Source organism: Miniopterus natalensis, chromosome 2 (assembly GCF_054644295.1).
Source record: "Miniopterus natalensis isolate mMinNat1 chromosome 2, mMinNat1.hap1, whole genome shotgun sequence".
Taxonomy (NCBI): Eukaryota; Metazoa; Chordata; class Mammalia; order Chiroptera; family Miniopteridae; genus Miniopterus; species Miniopterus natalensis.
Window position 1 is genome coordinate 146,920,243 of NC_142082.1, and position 18,656 is coordinate 146,938,898.

Genomic DNA, 18,656 nt, shown 5'->3' on the forward strand with positions numbered 1-18,656 from the left:
GCGTCGGCGGGTCCGCGGCTGAGGGACGCCGCACGCGCCCGCCGAGCTCCTCCTCCGGCTGGGAGCCACTGTTTTACTAAGATGATTGCTTATCATTAAATTCCTCTTTGAAACGTTCTCCCCAAGTTCTAGCTTCCTTCTACTCTTCCCTTTCCTTTTCACTGGGGAAAGAGTGGATTGTTATTTTTTTCAAGGCCAGGCCTACAGCTGTGCTCTTGATTGCATTGCTTTCTAGTTCCTCCTCCTCAGATTTATCTCGCACAGTGCCCTCCGTCGTCTTCCTAAAACATCTTTTAGGATTGTCAGTTTCCTGTCCAAACACCTCCACTGGCCGGCCGCGGGCCACTCAATGGATTCTAAGTCCTTGACAGGGCATCGAGTGTCTTAGATAGGTTGTCACTAATCCAGCTGTATTTTCCAGAACTGTACTAGAAAACATTTTCTAGTTTTCTACTGCTCTGTCTCTGGGCTGTGCAGTTTTCTCCAACACAGTGCGTATTTTGTTTGTGCATTTCTTGTGATAGGACTCGGCCTCATTTCTGTTGCTTGGATAATTTTGAGGAGTTAGATGGCCCCTTCTTGAATGTTATGTCTCTACTGGTTTATCACAGGCAGAAGTGACCTCTGTTTCTTCCTCTTCACTCTTATTTTGTACTAGTTTCATTTATTAAACAGCCACGGTTGCTTGCTTGCCTGCTGTATGCTTGACAGTGTTCTAAGTATGAGATGATCCGTGAGTAAGGCAGACAGGGTTCTTGCTCTCATGGACTGAAAAGGAGAAAGAAAACTAAATAAATCCTGCAAACATTTATTTTTTGGTTATCCACAACTTTTCTTTCTGGTAGCTAACTGACTGTCTTTTTGTTTCTTTTGTAGGCATTGTCATTTAAGAATGGAAGGGGATACAGATTTCAGAAAAAGGTTTAGTTCTTTGTGTTTCATTACCGATCATGTAGGATTTCTTGGCACTCTGAAAAGCTCACCAAGTGACTTTGTTGTTATTGAGATTGATGAACAGGGACAGTTAGTTAATAAGGCCACCGATGAACCTATTTACAAGGTTAGTCAAGTACTGCCTGAGCCAAATAATTTTGCCAAGAAGACAAAACTAGGTTTTCAGAATTTATCCTCTGAAGAGGGAAACAACCAGCAGCAAGTCAGTACTTTGGTCCAGTGCTCTGATGATGACCAAAATCATCACTGTGGTTCAGAAAAGAAAGATACCAATGATGGGACTTCCAAAGGTGAAGAAGAAAAGGCTTATGCATTAGGCTCTTTGTTAGATGAAAAAACTAATGAGCTACTGGATCAGTTTGCCTGTGATATAAAAGAGAAATGGAATTGTAAAAGTGAGCTAACTGGGCCGTCTCCTGAATTCTCACTTGGCAGAATCCTTGATAAAAACCAGAGGGCTATTTTGCATAGTGCGGTTCGACAGAAATTTCCTTTTTTAATAACTGTAGGAAAAAACAGTGAAATTGTTGTAAAACCAAATCTTGAATATAAAGAACTCTGTCACTTGGTATCTGAAGAAGAAGCTTTTGACTTTTTTAAATACTTGGATGCAAAGAAAGAAAACTCCAAATTTACCTTTAAACCTGATACAAACAAAGACCACAGAAAAGCTGTTCACCATTTTGTCAACAAAAAGTTTGGAAATCTTGTGGAAACCAAATCTTTTCCTGAAGCTAATTACAATGCTGGTAATCCAAATACAGTGATAACAGTAAGATTTCGTGAAAAAGTACACAAGCACAGGAAAAGGTCTGTTGAAAGCCAGGAAAGAAAAGTTATATACACAGGTAATTTAATAAATCATTACCATTTTCTTTGGTAAACTTAGTTAAAATTGTAACTCAGTGAAAAACCAGTGAAAGCTAAATAATTCTAATGAATTGAATAGACGTGTCCAGAGGCATACTGGAACAAACCTATGGTCTGTTATTTAATGGAGGGTAAAGACTTTCAAAGTACACTAATTGTAGGAATTAACACTATTGGTGACGGTGTGGTTAACACAGACATTTATAGTTAACAGTCACAAATATATAAGGTTGAAGCAGTTATTTTGTGTTTAATAAGTTTTATTGGAAGTAAATCTTGATACTACATTTTGGAAGTTATCTTAAATAGAATTAAGTATTGGGAGATAAGGATAATATGTTTGCTGTACTTGGGAAAGTGAAGACAATACCTTGTATTCTAAAACAGCTCAACCTCACTACCCTGAAAATTTACAGGGAGCTCCTTCCTTTGGCTGTGTCAATCTTTTAGAGAAGAGGTTCTCAAATGTTAGCATGCATTATAATTACCAAAAGGGCTTCTTAAAACAGATTTCTGAGACCTATTCTCAGAATTTCTAATTTGGAAGATGTGGTGTAGGGCTTTCACAAGCTCCCAGGAGATGCTTTTTCTGCTGGCCTGGGGACCACATTTTGGGAATCACTGTTTTGGGGGATATATTCCATTCCTAGAATGGGATGGAACTGATGAAATCTCACTCTGCAAGTTTGGCTGACCACATTTAATTGGCCTATATCCTCCATGAGGGGTGAGAAATGTTTCAGATGATCATGTTTATAAATTTATATAGCAAAGCATTTCAGATAAAAGCAGTAACCTAAATTTGCCCCGATGTGTGTGGCACAGGAACAAGATTGTACTTTGTAGGGATTCTGTGGTGTAAATGAAGAGTTTGGACCTTGGAGCCAGGTGGGTTTTATTTTCCATTACAAATTTAGTTCATAAAAAGATTTATGAACTTTTAAATATCTTTAAGACTTAGTTTCTACAAATGTGAAAACGGAGAGAATAAATACCATGGGCAAGTTACTTAACAATTCTTAATTTTTGATTGTACTTTAAAAATGGATAATAGTAAAGTATAGTTCACAATGATATTCTAAGGATTAGAGGAAATAATTAATGAAAATGTTTAGTATATAATAGGTACTCAGGTGTTGGTGTCTTCTCTCCTGGAAATCTAATTGCGTGACTTGTCTTTTCCATGAGAAAGCTGCTAGTATATGGGACTGGACAGATGAGGCATACAATAAATGTTAACAGGTAAATCTATTTAGAAGGAAAAACAAAACTAGCATCACATGTACGGGGAAGAATTGCTAATAGTGATTTAGGCATCTATAGATTTTTACTATTTGAAATTCTAAAAGTATTAATTTGACTTAATAAACCAAAAACATTGTGGAAACTTTTTACATATTAGTTTACATTGGTTTTTCAAAAATTATGAATAACTGGAGGGATATGTTAAAGGGAGGAACTGATGGTTCACCAGAGGTTAGTATGACGATACCAGCATACCTACAAGTCCAAGAACAAAGAAAAAGACAGGTAAACTTTGCCTATCACAAATTTTGCTTAGGCCAACCTTTTGTAACAACAAAATTAGCTCATGTTTAAAAAAAAAATCTTAATTAGTAGACTTATTAAGAAATAGAACACTTTAAAAGAACATATTTTTAAATTGTTGTAAAATGTACATAACATATAATTTACCATTTTAACTACTTTCAAGTGTACAATTCAGTGGCATTAAGTATATTCACATTGTTGTACAACCATTGTCACCATCCATCTTCAGAACTTTTTCATCTTTTCAAACTGAAACCTTGTTTCCATTAAACAATCACTCTTCATTCACCTCTACTACCAGCCAGTGGCAACCACCATTCTGCTTTCTGTCACTATGATTTTGAATACATTAGGTATCTCTTATAAGTGGAATTATACAATGTTTGCCCTTTTGTGATTGGCTTATTTCACTTAGGTTAAGGTCCTCAAGGTTCATCCATGTTATACATGTGTTACAATTTTTTTCTTTTTAAGGCTGAATAATCTTCCATTGTATGTATATATCCCATTTTCTTTATCCATTCATCTGCCAATGGACATGGGTTGCTTCTATCTTTTAGCTGCTATGAACATGGCTGTAAAAATATATGTGCAAGTCCCTGTTTCAGGTTTTTTTGTGTGTGTATACTACAAAGTGGAATTGCTGAATCAAATGCTAATTCTATGTTTAATATTTTGAGGCTGTGCCATACTGTTTTCCTAGAACACTTTTTTTGCAGATAGCCACCTTCTCTTTGTGGGCTTACATGATCTCTTCTTTGTGTGTGCATGGAGAAAGAGATTAAGAGAAAGCTATGGTATTTTTTCTTATAAGGACACTAATCCTATTGAATCAGGGCCCCTCTTATGACCTCATTTAATCTTAATTACTTCTATAGAGGCCCCGTCTCCAAATACACTGAGGTTAGCACTCTATCATATGAATTTGAGGTGGGGATTACAGATATTTTGTCCATAACATATAGTAAATTATTTTTGTTGTTTTATGTCACTAAGATTTGGGTTGATTTCTTGTGCAGCATTAGAAAGCTAACAGAGACTTTGGTACCAGAAATGGGTTGCTGCTGTAAGAAAAGCCTAAAACCTGTGATAGTAATGCTGTTGAGACCTGTTGGCAGGCAGAAGTTTGAAGGTGCTTAAGGGAAGCTGTCAGTGGGAGTTTAAAGGAAAGTAAGGAAAATTTATTAGAACCTGGAAGAAAGGGATCCTTGTTATGTAGCGGCAGAAAGTTTAGCAACACTGATGCCTGCAATAAAATTGGAAGTAGAAAATGTATCTAAAGAAGGGATGCCCTAACTAAAGAAATTTGCTGGCAAAATGTCAAAGGTTCCACCTAGCTTCTTTTTATTGCTTATAGTAAAATTCTAAAGGAAAAGCTGTTGGATATAAAGGAGCCAGAAGTGCTGGGTTCAAAAATAATTTTAAATAATTCCCAGCCTTTCTGTATGTCACATGATGTTTAAATTAAAAAATAAAAAAAGCTTCCAGGCAAAGAAAAAGCCATGGCAGGTCTAACAAGGAAATCTAGGGTGTGATTATAAAATCCTTTGTTAAAACTTTGGAAAGATGTATAGCAGTGTCTCAGAGAATGGTTCAGACCGACAAAAAGCCCTCTAGGGACTTTAAGGACATGTCTCACGAACTCCCTGTGTTAAACAGTAATTCTTTTAGGAATTTAGGGGTGTTTTCCCTTTGTAGCTTCAGCAGAAGCCCTAAGTAGAAAATATCTTATATTGACAAAATGTATTTTGATCTAATAGAGTGAACCTAAAGAAGACCCACAGTTTTGAAAGGGTCAAAGGCAGTACAAAATAAAGAGAAGCCTTTGGACGCCCAGATGTTTAAAGGCAGGAATTAGCCTGGGAAAACTACTCTTCTGTAAACAGGCTCTATAATGGAAAAGGAAGATTCACTCAGAGGGCAGAACTAAGACCCAGAGGTCGTCCCTAGAGCCAGAGCTGTTGAATTGTGAAGAGTGAATAGAAGTATGGCAAATAAAGTGGAAGGAACACATATTTTCGACAGGGAGACTGATGTGCAAGAGTACAAAGCTATAGGAGAGAGGAAACAAGGTGGCGGCGTAGGTAACAGCTGCTCCTGCCACCTCCCGCAGCCACATCAAAATTACAACTAAAATACAGAACTACCATCACTCAGAGCCTCCTGAGATCTGGCTGCACAGAAGTCCTATAACCAGGGAACTGAAGAAGCACCGAGACCAGTAGGAGGGGTGGAGATGCGGACCGACTGGGGCTGAATCTCGGAGAAGCGGCCATGGGCCCACACCCAGTGCCGTGGGTAAACCCAAGAGGACATCTCTGTGGTGGAGGTTTCCTGGAGGAGTGAGGGGTCCAAGCCCCACAGCAGGCCCCCAGCCCAGGGCTCCAGGGCCAGGAAGAGGAGACCTCACAACTCCGGGCTGTGAAAACCAGTGGGGACTGTTGCTGAGGGTCACAGAGGGTGCAGGAGCCCCAGGCTTTTCTCTTAAAGGGCCCGCGCACGGACTCAGACGCGGTCACTCTGAGCCCCAGCACCGGGCAGCAGCCTGAAAGGAACCTGGGACACTTGGGGAGGAACTAACCTGCCTGAAGTTGGGGCAAGAGGTGGAGGGGCAGCTTTCTCCCAGGCAGAAGAGCTTGCAGAGGCCATTGCTCCTTTGGCCAGTCCTCCCCACACACAGCTGCAGGCAGGTGCCATATTTGAATCGTCAGCACCTGACTCACATCTTTGGCCCCTCCCCGTGATTCCCGGAGGCCTCACCCCTCCCCACCTGTAGGCTCACCCAAGCCATTTCCAGTGGCTTTTCTGTGCAAGTGGCCTCTCGAGCCTCATGCTTAGGATTTTCCTAAAAATCTCTCAAACAAGCAGTAGTGGGCCCCATATGCCTTGATAAGTGGCCCCAGGCCTGGCACTAGCAGCAGCTGCATTGGCTCATAGCTTGGCCACTCCTGGACACCTCTAAGCCCAGCACAAGTAGCAGCCAACTACAGTTTGCTGTATAGCTCATGCTGGGTGGCCCTGGGCAAGGCACTAGCAGAGGCTGACTTTGCACCTCCCGGGAGGCCCCAGAGATAGTGCACCCAGTGGTCAGACTCGACCACACTGGATTACAACCCTACCACAGCCATGAGTGACACTCAAGGGGCTCACTTGGTGAACACCAAAGCTCCACTGCAGTAAATCCTGCTCCATAGGGATGTCTCTAGCACAGCAGCTCTTTGGCTGTAGTTGCAGCTGGTCCTCACAGCTGATAGACCTGGGAGGGTCAATTCCTCCCAGTGATGCCAACAGCACCCAAGGCTCAACTACAACAGGACAGTGCACACAGCCCACACAGGGGAGCACCTAAAAGGCCCAGCTCAGTTGACTGGGGAGGCTGAGCCACTGGACCCTACAGGACACCTACTCCACAAAGCCACTCTACAAATTCCAGGAGACATAGCAGCTCTACCTAATACATAGAAACAAACACCTGGAAGCAGCCAAAATGAGGAGGCAAAGGAACATATCACCAAGGAAAGAACAGAAGAAATCTCTAGAAGAGGAATGAAATGAAATAGATCCAAGCAAGCTAACAGATACAGAGTTCAGAATTTTGTTTATAAGGATGTTTAAGCATACTATTACAAAAAATAACTGAGAAAATCGATATAATAAAGTACCAATTTGAAATGAAGGCTACACGAACTGAAATGAAGGATAATTTACAGGGAATCAACAGTAGAGTAGAGGACGCTGAGAATCAAATCAGCAATTTGGAACATGAGGAAACAAAAACCACCCAACCAGAAGAGCAAAAAGAAAAAAGAATCCAGAAATATGAAGATAGTATAAGGGGCCTCTGGGACAACTTCAAGAGGCCCAACTTCAAGAGGCCCAACATTTGTATTATTGAGGTGCCAAAAGGGGAAGAAAGAGAGCAGGAAATTGAAAACCTATTTTTAAAAAAATTACAGAAAACTTCCCCTACTGGGGGAAAGAAATAGACTTAAAAGTCCAGGAAGCACAGAGGGTCCCAAACAAGAAGAACCCAAAGAGGCCCACACCAAGACACATCATAATTAACATGCCAAAGGTTAAAGACAAAGAGAGAATCTTAAAAGCAGCAAGAGAAAAGCAGTTAGTTACCTATAAGGGAGCCCCCATACAACTGTCAGCTGATTTCTCAACAGAAACCTTGCAGGCCAGAAGGGAGTGGCAAGAAATATTCAAAGTGATGGAAAACATGGAACTACACCAAGATTGCTCTACCAGCAAAGCTATCATTTAGAACTGAAGGTCAGATAAAGAGCTTCACAAATAAGAAAAAGCTAAAGGAGTTCATCACCACCAGACCAGCACTATGGGAAATGTTGAAGGGTCTTCTTTAAGAAGCAGCTAATGAACAAAAGAATCTGATGAACTAAATAGACCCAGAGACATTGATGAATGCAACAGACGATCATATTTCAGAGGGAAGAGAGAAGGGGGGTGGGGAGTGGGAAGAGATTAACCAAAGAAGTTATATGCATATATGCATAACCCATGGATACAGTCAATAACGGGGTGAAGGCCTGGGGAGGGGGTGGGAGCACACTGGAGGGGCTCAATTGGGGGAAAAATGGGACACCTGTAGTACTTTCAACAATAAAGATAAATTAAAAAAAAAAAGTACAAAGCTGTACAAGGCACTTGTCCACCAAGGATTATGAGGAATTCTGTGTCAATATTATAGGATATATGAATGGAAGTGGCACATGTTGGGACTGAAAAGGGAGATTGGGCATTATATGAATGCCAAATTAAGGAATTTGAATTTTTTCTCTAAACCTTTAATGAGCCAGTTAGTATTTTTAAAGTGATGGCTGTAATCTATAACACTGATTTTGTATTTTTATTAAAAAATACTCCTTATTTAAATTAATAATTTGATTCATTATATTAATTTGTTAGTCTGCTAAGAATATACTTGATGTGTGATACTGCTTTCTTTGTAACCAAGGATTTTTTTTTTTTTTCCAGCCTTTACCCTACGAAAAGAAAATCTAGAAATGTTTGAAGCAGTTGGTTTTCTAGCTGTCAAACTTGGTGTGATTCCCTCAGATTTTAGTTATGCAGGCCTTAAAGACAAGAAAGCCATCACCTATCAAGCAATGGTTGTTAGAAAGGTGACTCCAGAGAGGTAATAAAACATTACTTGATAAGAGAGAACTTATTTCATCAAGTAAGTAAATGTAAGGTTAAACTCAGAATAATACTAGAAGCATGTTAATCTCATTAATTAATTTATTGAGTACAGGCTTACCAAACAGCACATTCTGCATTGATAATATAATTATCTTTTATATAGTTATGTCTTAAATTTACATGGCAAACATAGGTAGTTTTAGCATAAAAACTTTGAGAAGTGGCTGGTTTTTAAGTAATCAAAATTGTTTCTAGAAATCCTGTTCTATATTCAAATTTGCGTTTATATTCAGGACAGTGTCTTACAAATATTTATTTCTAATTACTATAATACTTTTATACTTTTATTGTTGTGCTTCCTTATATTTAAAGTAAATCTTTGTTAAATAGAAAGTAAAGCACTAAAATTTTGCCTCCCTTCAGCATAATTGGTCATTAAAAGTATTTTTTGTAATTGTTAAAGAAATACATGTTCATTGTAGATTTAGAAAATAGAAAGATGTACTATGTAAAAAAGAAATGAAAAGTCACTAATAATTCCACTACTCAGAAAGAACCACAATAACATTTTGACCTATTTCCTTCTATACTTTTTTCAGAGACTAAACTACATATACACATTGTACAAACTTTTTTATATATATGAAAATCATATTGTATATGCAATTTATATTTTACTTATAAAAACTAAATGATTATGAGTTTTTAAAGAAAATTTATATCATGAAATATTTCAAAACTATTTCCATTATTTAGGCTAATTTGTTTAATGTTTCCCTAGTTTTGGATATTGAAATTTGCTTCAATATTTCACTGTAAATAATACTGTGATTAATATTGTGCTTAAATCTGTGCCTTGTAGATACTTTTCAAAAAATTGAATCTTTGAGCCAAAATTGAGTCTAATGTGATGTAATATTGACAATATTAATCTTTAGTCATAGATGTTTAACTATGCACTATTTGCAGGTAAATGTTTCTAAGCTCTAATATGAGGGATCAAAAAAAGTATATGATTTTGTCTTTATGGTCAAAAGTACAGTATAAGTAAGAGAGAAGGACTTTAGATGTTAAAAGGTATGTAGATGTTAAAAGCTAGTTTTTAACTACCAAAGGCAAATATTATTGGTTCCTAGGAGAGAGTTCTTTGATTTGCCTTATGGATGTGGGATTTTAATTATCTGTCAAGTAATAATAAGATTTTAGCTAGTGCAGAAAATCTGAAGCTATATTTGGAGGAGCAGTAAGCTAAGCTAAACAGTCTGTCTAATAAAACAGACAGTTACTATAAAGACTACAGATAATATGAATGTAAAGAACAATTTACATCAGTTCTTACAGAATCTTAAAAGTTATGCTAAAACAGTTGGAATCTATTAGGTGCTGGGGAAGAATTGAAAGTTTGAGTAAGAAATTGTTCAGAGCATAATTTTGGGAAAATTCTCTGGTGCTAGTAGTTTTTATTGGTAATGTTGGGAGAAGAGATACAGAGGAGAAAGGAACAAAATTTAAGGTTAAGAGGAACAAAAGAACAGTTAAGAAATTGCATCACTTGAACTAAGAAGCAAAAAAGCCTACATAGATTGAGTGATAGCATTAGTAATATATGTCCCAGTTCTTAAAATAACTGGTTAATATAATCCTGCAATAATGGGTTTTTAGTGCACATTTGTTGAAATAACATTAACTTTGGAAGATTCAAAAAAATTTTGTTTTAGTGTTGTGATATAAGTGATTACCTGGCAACTGTAATTTAAAACTTATAATAATTTTTGAAATGTAAGATTTAACTGAGTCTGTATGATTTATCATTTATAGGTTGAAAGATATTGAAAAAGAAATTGAAAAAAAAAGAATGAATGTGTTTAACATTCGGTCTGTAGATGATTCCCTTAGACTCGGTCAGCTCAAAGGAAATCACTTTGATATTGTCATCAGAAATTTAAAAAACCAAATAAATGATTCTGTAAACCTGAGAGACAGAATTTTGGAGGCCATAGAAAATGTTAAGGTAAGAAACCTCAATTTTAAGAGTATTATAGAGAAATCTTTATAGTCCCTCTATTTACATTGAAGTAAGAAGGGAAACTTTTTCTTTTTTACCTTTTCTTTTTATTTGCATGTATAATTTTTTAATTGATTTTAGAGAGAGAGAGAGAGGAATGGGGGAGAGAGAGGGGAAAACACTGATTTGTTGTTCCACTTATTTATGCATTCACTGGTTGCTTCTTGCATGTGCCCTGACGAGATCAAACCCACAGCCTTGGCATAGCAGGATGATGCACTAAACAACCAAGGTACTTGGCCAGGGCCTGTATAATTATTTTTTAAAATACTAACTAGAGCAATTTGCCTTATTTTAAAATTTTTCTTCTTAGTACATTTTTTGTATTGGGAAGAAACCCACTTTAATTAAAAAAGAAAATGTATGGAGTTTCCCAGAGATGGGGGAAAATAAAGCTATCTCTATAATAAGAATGTTTTTTAGCATCTGCCATATAGAGTAATATTTTAGGGAAAGGGATTAATTTTATTGGGAACTTTGCTCAGTAATTCTTTCCAGAAATCTTTGGTAATTTGGAAAATTACTTTTTAGAATTATACACAATCTTTTTTCTTTTCAATCTAATTTTGAATTTTACTTCTATGTATACAAATGAAAAGTCATATACATTGTATTATGTCTTACAATAAAAAATTACATAACATATATTTTTAAATGACATTTGCCAGGCATTTAAATATACATATACAACCATAGCCTTCAATTCTGATCACCTAGACTGTGGGTGTGCAATTTTTTTTCTATAAAGGGCCAGTAATACATATTGTTGGCTTTGTAGGCATATGGTCTCTATTGCATCTACTCTATTGCTATTGTGTGGAAGCAGCCATAGACAATACATAAATGAATGAACATGGCTACGTTCCAATAAAACTTTATTTACAGAAACAGGTGTTATGCCAAATTTGACTTGTTGGCAATTAGTAGTTTGCCAACTCCTGGTCTAGACCAGTAATTCTCAACCTGAGGGGCTTTAAATATTCTCAGCAGTCAATCTCTACTCCCAAACCAATTAAATAATAACACTTGGGGATGCAGTTTAGACATTAGTATTTTTTTAAAAAAACAACTCCCTAAGTGCTTCTACTCTGTAACTAACATTGAGAAACATTGACCTAAGTTTCTGACCACAAAGAGCTTTTTACACAATTTTATGCCTCCCCTCCAGGAAAACAAAAACTGGTTTTTAATTGATGTTATGCCTTATAGTCAGAAAAATACCTTCCAATTAAAGATTTTAAATCTAGCACATTCACCTCTGTATAGGAGTTCTCTTATTGTATACTCTATGTATAGTTTTGTTACCGGACAGCCACCCAGGTGGGAAGGGGCTCTCCCCTTCTTGGCTCTTGTCATGCTTGCAAGAAAGAATTCAGATGAGTGACAGAAAACAGTGTTGAAACAAAGCAAGTGAATATATTAAGAATACACTTGGCATAAAGCACAAGTGGGCAAACTCAGCTAGTCTGAGTGCCCCGCATGGTGGGGGTTCAAGCGTTTTATACTTTTCCCCTATAGGTTTAAATGTTCCCTTGCCAGATATCTTCAACAACAGACTAGATTTCAAGGTCTTCCTTTTACATTGTGTGGCTTTTCCCAGAATTTATGAGAACTTCTGGCGATTTTATCTTGGCAAGTCCCAAGACTGCTGACTTCTTTGTTCAGTGGGTGAGATTAAACGCCTCCCTTTTTCCCCCCTTTTCCCTTCTCCTGGCCCAGCAGCTATCTATCCTGCCTAGCAGTTTTTTCCTTTTTTTCTAGACTTACCTAAAATTCTTACCCCTCTGAAAAGCTGTTATTAAAATGATATTTCTTACAAAAGGGAGGAGGTGCTATATTGTGATTTATAAGAAATATATATTTGGTCGTTCATTTGACCAAAATATACTTTTCATATACATATTAGGTATTCATCCACAGTGCTGGGCTCACAGCTCTCAAAACCCTTGGAATTTCCGAAGTGTTGAGAATGATGGAGTTGTCTTTTGTTATGTTAATGAGGTGACTTTTGTAAAGCCCCTAAGGATAGGAGCTGGTTCCAATGGAGCCAACCTTGTGATTATAGGGTACTAACTTTTAGTACTACCCCCTGAACTGGGAGGGGTAAGGGATAGGGGCTGAAGGTGGAATCAACTGCCAGCAGCCAATGATTTAATCAGTCATGCCTCTGTAATAAAACCTCCATAAAAACCCAAAGGGACAGGGTTCCTTCAGAGAACTTCTGGGTTGGTGAACTCCTGGCTGGAGATGCAGGGAGATTGGTGTACTTGGAGAGGGCGTAAGAAATCTGCACCCCTTCCCACATACTTTATCTATGCATCTGCTCCATCTGGCTGTTCCTTTGTTACATAACTCTGAATTTATAATAAATTGGTGATCTGATAAGTAAAATGTTTCTCTGAGTTCTTCAAGCCTCTCTACAAATTAGTTGAACCCAAGATAGGGGTCTTGGGAATCTCTAATTTAAAGCAATTTGGTCAGAAGTACAGATAACAACCTGGACTATCAGCTGGTGTCTGAAGTCCAAGGAGTGTTCGTTGTAACCTTCAATCTCTAGTAGGTCATCAGAAGCACAAGTGCAGCCTGGGTTTGTGACTGACCTGGCCTCTGAAGGTGGTGGAGGTGAGGCAATCTTGTAGGACTGCCCTCTTAACCTGTAGAATCTGATGCTATCTCTGGGTAGATAGTGTCAGAATTGAATTGAATGGTAGGACACTCAGCTCATATTAGAGAATTGCCTGCTGGTGTGGGGACTCCCTCTCCACACTGAAATTGGGTGCTCAGAACACCAAAAGAGGGGTTACTCTGAACTCTGATAGCATTTATTGCCTGTCTCATTTGGTATTTATGGATATACAACTGCTCATTATAAAATCTCCATTCAGAATAATCTTAGCATTAGCCAACTTTCCTTTAGTTCTTATGATAAGGGAAGGGAGTTGAGAAGCCCCAAAAGTAAGTCTTTAAAGTTTTGTTTTAGGAGATTATGTCTCTGATTGCTATAAACCTTGTTATTTCCACCCCTAAGTAATTAGAAGGGGTAATTAAAATTCTTCTGGCTATTCTAGGATATTATCTGATTATTTTTATTTTTTTTAAAATTTGAAATAATTAAAATATTAACTATGAGACTTAGTACAAGGGAGTACTTACTTTATCTGCAATTGAATTTTGTGAATAGTATGAGGTAAGAGTGCCTTTTGCACCATGCCAATAACATATTATCTTAGCATCTTTTATTGAATAGTCCTGGAGTTGGTGCTCAATAATAATTGTTGAATGAATAAATATATACTCTCCTCATAAAGTGAGTATGGAAGACTCTTTTATCTTTCAAGAAACCGTCCAGGCCTGATGTTTTCTTTGTGAGAATATATTTAACCACTGACCAATGTCTTCAAATGGTTGCAGTAGTAAATTACAATTTTCTATTCTTGGTGAAGTGACACCATGCCATTGTCTTGGCCCAGGCTTTCAGAGACTGAGATGACTGAAAGATGAACTGAGTTTGAAAATAAATCTGTTTCTTATTCCAAGCATGTCCAGACAGCAGAGGAGTCTCAAAATCAGGAAGAGCTTCAGGGCAAAGATCAGATCCAATATAGGAAACCAGTTCATCCCAGTTTTCCCAGAACTTTCCTCGTTTTAGCACCAAAAGTCTCACATCCCAGAAAACCCTTCAGTAATGTGAATGAAAAGCTGACATTTTTAAAGCTCATCTTATTTTCTAACTTTTAATCATTCATTCTTCTTTCTATTCTCAGACCCTTTGGTCCCCACATGTATATTGCTGGTTGCAGGATTCTTTTATTAAAATAAATATGAAGAGAAAGACTTGATTACATATTCTGATGCAATAATTATATTTATTTGTCTTAGATCAGGGCTATAAGAAAGAACCATGGACTGGGTGACTTTTAAGCAATAGAAAATTATTTCTCCTAGTTCTGGAGGCTGGAGGCCTGAGGTTACAGTGCCAACATGATTTTCTCATTGTATTTGCACATGGCAGAAAGAAGAGTTAGCTAGCTCCGTGGTCTTATATTGTAATGGCACTAATCCTGTTCATGAGGGCTATATCCTCATGACCTAGTTATCTCCCCAAGTCCCCACCTCCACATACTATCACACTGGAAGGTAGGATTTCAACATACGAATTTTGGGGGGACACAGGCATATAACAATATATTTTTAATTAATTGATATTTTTCTACTCATAGCATAAAGGATTTGTGAATTACTATGGACCACAGAGATTTGGGATGGGAAAGAAAGTTCACACAGATCAAATTGGATTGGCTTTGCTGAAGGGTGAAATGGTATGTATTTTTTAAAAATATGATCTTTTCTACTTTCTCAGTTGTTCTTACTCATAAGATAGCTCCTTTCTTTCTTAACCCAGCATATATACACAGGTATGCACACACATACATGTATCTATATCACTGAACATACATTGAGCAGCTCCTATATTCTTGACATCGCATTATAAGAAAACAAACTGTATGTGATGTCCAGTATTGTTTGAGACTTAACAGAGAATTGACCAACACTCACCAAATTCTTAATAACTGAAGAGCGGATTTAGAGGAAACTTATACCCTACAATTATAGAAATCTGGTATCAGATTATAAAAAAGATAGGAATTCACCCAAAGCTAGAGACTAAAAAGGGAACAACAGATATAAAAAATTTTCTGACTAGTTTCAAATGAAACTATAAATGAATGTCACACAGAAGAAGCCACATTTGCCTAATTATGAAAATTATATATACACTTAAAATGTATATCTTATATTTTTAATTATATATTATATAAGTACACATATTTTTGCACTTAACAAAGTATACATAATAACAAAAACCTACAAATCTATAAAAATTATATAATTGGGCAGATGCAAGATTATTCATACGATAGTGTCATATTCACTCATTTGTGTTAAAATATGTTTCCCTGAATGGAAGAGAAAGGCAGTAAAAGCATTTGTGAGAAGCATTGTGCATGTGAATATTATCTTACATGTGGGAATAAGGTTGAGAGCTGATGATGTAGACCACATCTGCAAATTTGTAGTCAGTATTACTACTCAAATATACATATTTAGAAATAAATCGCAGTTCTAGAGACAGTGATAAAATACAGGAACTAGCAGATGTCTGTCTTTCTTAAGAACACCTTTTCATCTATTTAGGTTTTAAAAAAAAATATTAAAGTTAGCAATTTTTAAAAAGATTTTGGCAATTATTTTTAAGACCAAAGAATTCTGAGACTTGAAAACGTTAATGAAATTAGTGGCTTGCCAACCCTTTATGGTTGGTTCCTTCCGTATTTTTGTTATGTGTGTTAGTCAAGTCTGAGGTTTTTTAAAACTATTTTTATTTATTTGTTTATTTATTTACTTATTTATTTATTAAATCCTCACCTGAGGGTTTTTTTCATTGCTTTTCAGAGAGAGTGGAAGGGAGAGAGAGAAAGAAACATGGATGTGAGAGAGACACATCGATTGGTTGCCTCCCACTCGCTCCCTGGTCGAGGCTGGGAATCGAGCCTGCAACCAAGGTATGCACCCTCAACCAGAATTGAACCCACGACCCTTCAGTCCAAGGGCCGATGCCCTAACCACTGAGCTACACCAGCTAGGGCAAGTCTGAGTTTGTATCATTACTTTACTCTTGTATTCTTACCTCAATGATGGAGGTAAAGAATGACAGAAGAGCCCGGCTGGGCGTGGCTCAGCAGTTGAGCATCAACCTAGGATCCAGGCTATTGGGGTTCGATTCCCGGTCAGGGCACATGCCCGGTTTTGGGCTTGATCAATTACTCTCTCATCATTGATGTTTCTGTCTCTCTCTCTCCCTCTCCTTTCCTCTCTCTGAAATCAATAAAGATATTTAAAAAAAAGAAGAAAAAAAAGAATGACAGAAGAACTGTGGAAGGTATGGGAGAGCACTTTTTCTAGTCCATAATATTTTAAACTTTTGTACAGAAGTTTATTTCTAAAATTTAACATTGATTACTTAATTTTTGGAAACATAAAGATAAATTTGCAGCATCAAATAGCATTTGTTAAATGCCTGTATAGGTTTTTTTTAATTCTTATCTGAGGATTTTTTTACCATTGATTTTCAGAGAAAGTAGAAGGGAGAAGGGGAAGAGAGAGAGAGAGGGAGAGAGAGAAACAGAGACAGAGACAGAGACAGAGACAGAGACACATCCATTGGTTGTCTCAAGCAGGACCCTGGACCTGGACCAGGGATCAAACCCTCAATTGAGGTACACGCTTTTAACTAGGAATCGAATGGTAACTCTTTGGTCTGTGGGCTGATGCGCTAACCACGGAGCAAACTGGCCAGGGCTGTTAAATGCCTGTTCTTTTGAAGGTGCATATTTTTTTAAAAAAGTAAAGTCATTTGTTATTTTTATTTAACGTATGTTTGCTTGCTTGATTTTTAAAGGTGAAAGCTGTAAAATTATTTTTTACACCAGAAGATTTGGATGATCCTGTCAACAGAGCAAAGAAATATTTTCTTCAAACTGGTATTTAAAAGTTTCTTTACCGTGTACATAGCCATGCAGGATACATAACATAAATGTTAAGTCAGCAGGAGGGCATTCATTGCAACATAAACATGATAAGAAATAGATTATAATATATTGTGTATTTAATCATTTTATAATATGCCGTAGGTACTCCATTTTTGGCCCAATCTTAAGGACTTTTGTCTGTTCTAAATCTTGTTTGTGGGGATCGTGGAGGGGAGAGATGGCATCTTAGTTTTCCTTGACCTAAATTCTCTGAGGAAATGGAAGTTCCCAATTCTACACTGGTACTAATGGAAGTATGATTCACTACAGCTAGAGGAGATGGAAAAATAAACGAAATAAAAGAACATTTGTCATATCTGATACTTTGTGCATTGTTTTTGGTCTAGTTGCCATTCAGCCCTAAATTGCTGATTTTGAAAACTCTAGCTCAATAGGATGATATATATGCAGACTGCTTACTAGGAAACATTAATGAAAACAGGTTATGAGTGTAGGTTCTAGAGTCAGTGTACATGGGTGTAACTCTCAGTTTGAGTACTTCCCAATGGGTTTGTGCAGATGATTTAGTTTCTTTATCTGTAAATTGAAGCTAATGATGGTACTAAAAAACTGTTATGAGATTTAAATATAATAACAGATGTAATGCTCTTAAAATAGTGCCTTGCACATACTAAATACTGAATAAATATTACTTGTATTTAAATAGCAGCAATACCATTTTAGATTCAGTCAAATATGTGATCTACATATATGTGCACACTGAATTTCACTTATGTTGAAATTAAGGACATCAGTTTTCTAAAATCTTCATTGTTTTTAATTATGTACATATTATATGTATGTAATTCATAGGAGATAATTATTTTTATGCCACACAGCAATCTATAAATAATATGGACATTTCAGATTGTTATGAGTAATTTAAGTAATCCTAAAGAAAATTTAAAGTGACTTGTTTGCCTTTATTGTATAGTCCTGCAAAGATAATTTTCTTATGGCAATGATTTTTAAACTTTAATGTTTATAAAAAAACTGATACAGTTACTAAAATGCCGATTCTAAGGCCCTACCTGAATCAGCATCTTTACAGTAGAGTCTCTAATTTTAAAAAGCATCCTATCAGCGAGACCTAATAGTATGCTTGAGGGATCCAGATATCAACCCTTTATTATTCAAAAAATTATCTGTAAATGTCGATAATAGCTCTTTTTAAAATCTCTAGGCTCAGAGGTTTATTTAATGCTCTTTTTTGAAGTCCTCTTAATAACTGCAAATTAGTTTATTTTCATTCTGAAATAGGAATTACTAATATGCTTTTGTTATTTTTCTTTGAAGTAGGAAATGTGAGCGGATCATATGATTGATGATCTTTATTTAAAAAAACTCAAGTGTAGTTCGGTTTATAGTTGGTGCTGAACATCTTCATATTCAGGTGTAAAAGATAGCAGTTCATTGACTCAGTTTGAGAGCATAATAAAGGTCTTCATAACTGGCCTTTA

At 36.8% G+C, this 18,656-nt stretch overlaps 1 protein-coding gene across 1 annotated transcript in view; it reads left to right on the plus strand.

Moving 5' to 3' along the window:
- The first annotated feature begins 229 nt into the window (after positions 1–229).
- PUS7L (pseudouridine synthase 7 like) overlaps positions 230–18,656 on the plus strand; it is a 21,669-nt gene continuing 3,242 nt past the window's right edge. Inside the window, exons 1-6 of the mRNA XM_087813772.1 lie at positions 230–1,802; positions 8,377–8,536; positions 10,360–10,552; positions 14,827–14,925; positions 17,067–17,148; positions 18,496–18,500. Coding sequence (XP_087669898.1) covers positions 893–1,802; positions 8,377–8,536; positions 10,360–10,552; positions 14,827–14,925; positions 17,067–17,148; positions 18,496–18,500 — 1,449 coding nt within the window. The 5' untranslated portion in view covers positions 230–892. The remainder of the gene's footprint in view (positions 1,803–8,376; positions 8,537–10,359; positions 10,553–14,826; positions 14,926–17,066; positions 17,149–18,495; positions 18,501–18,656) is intronic.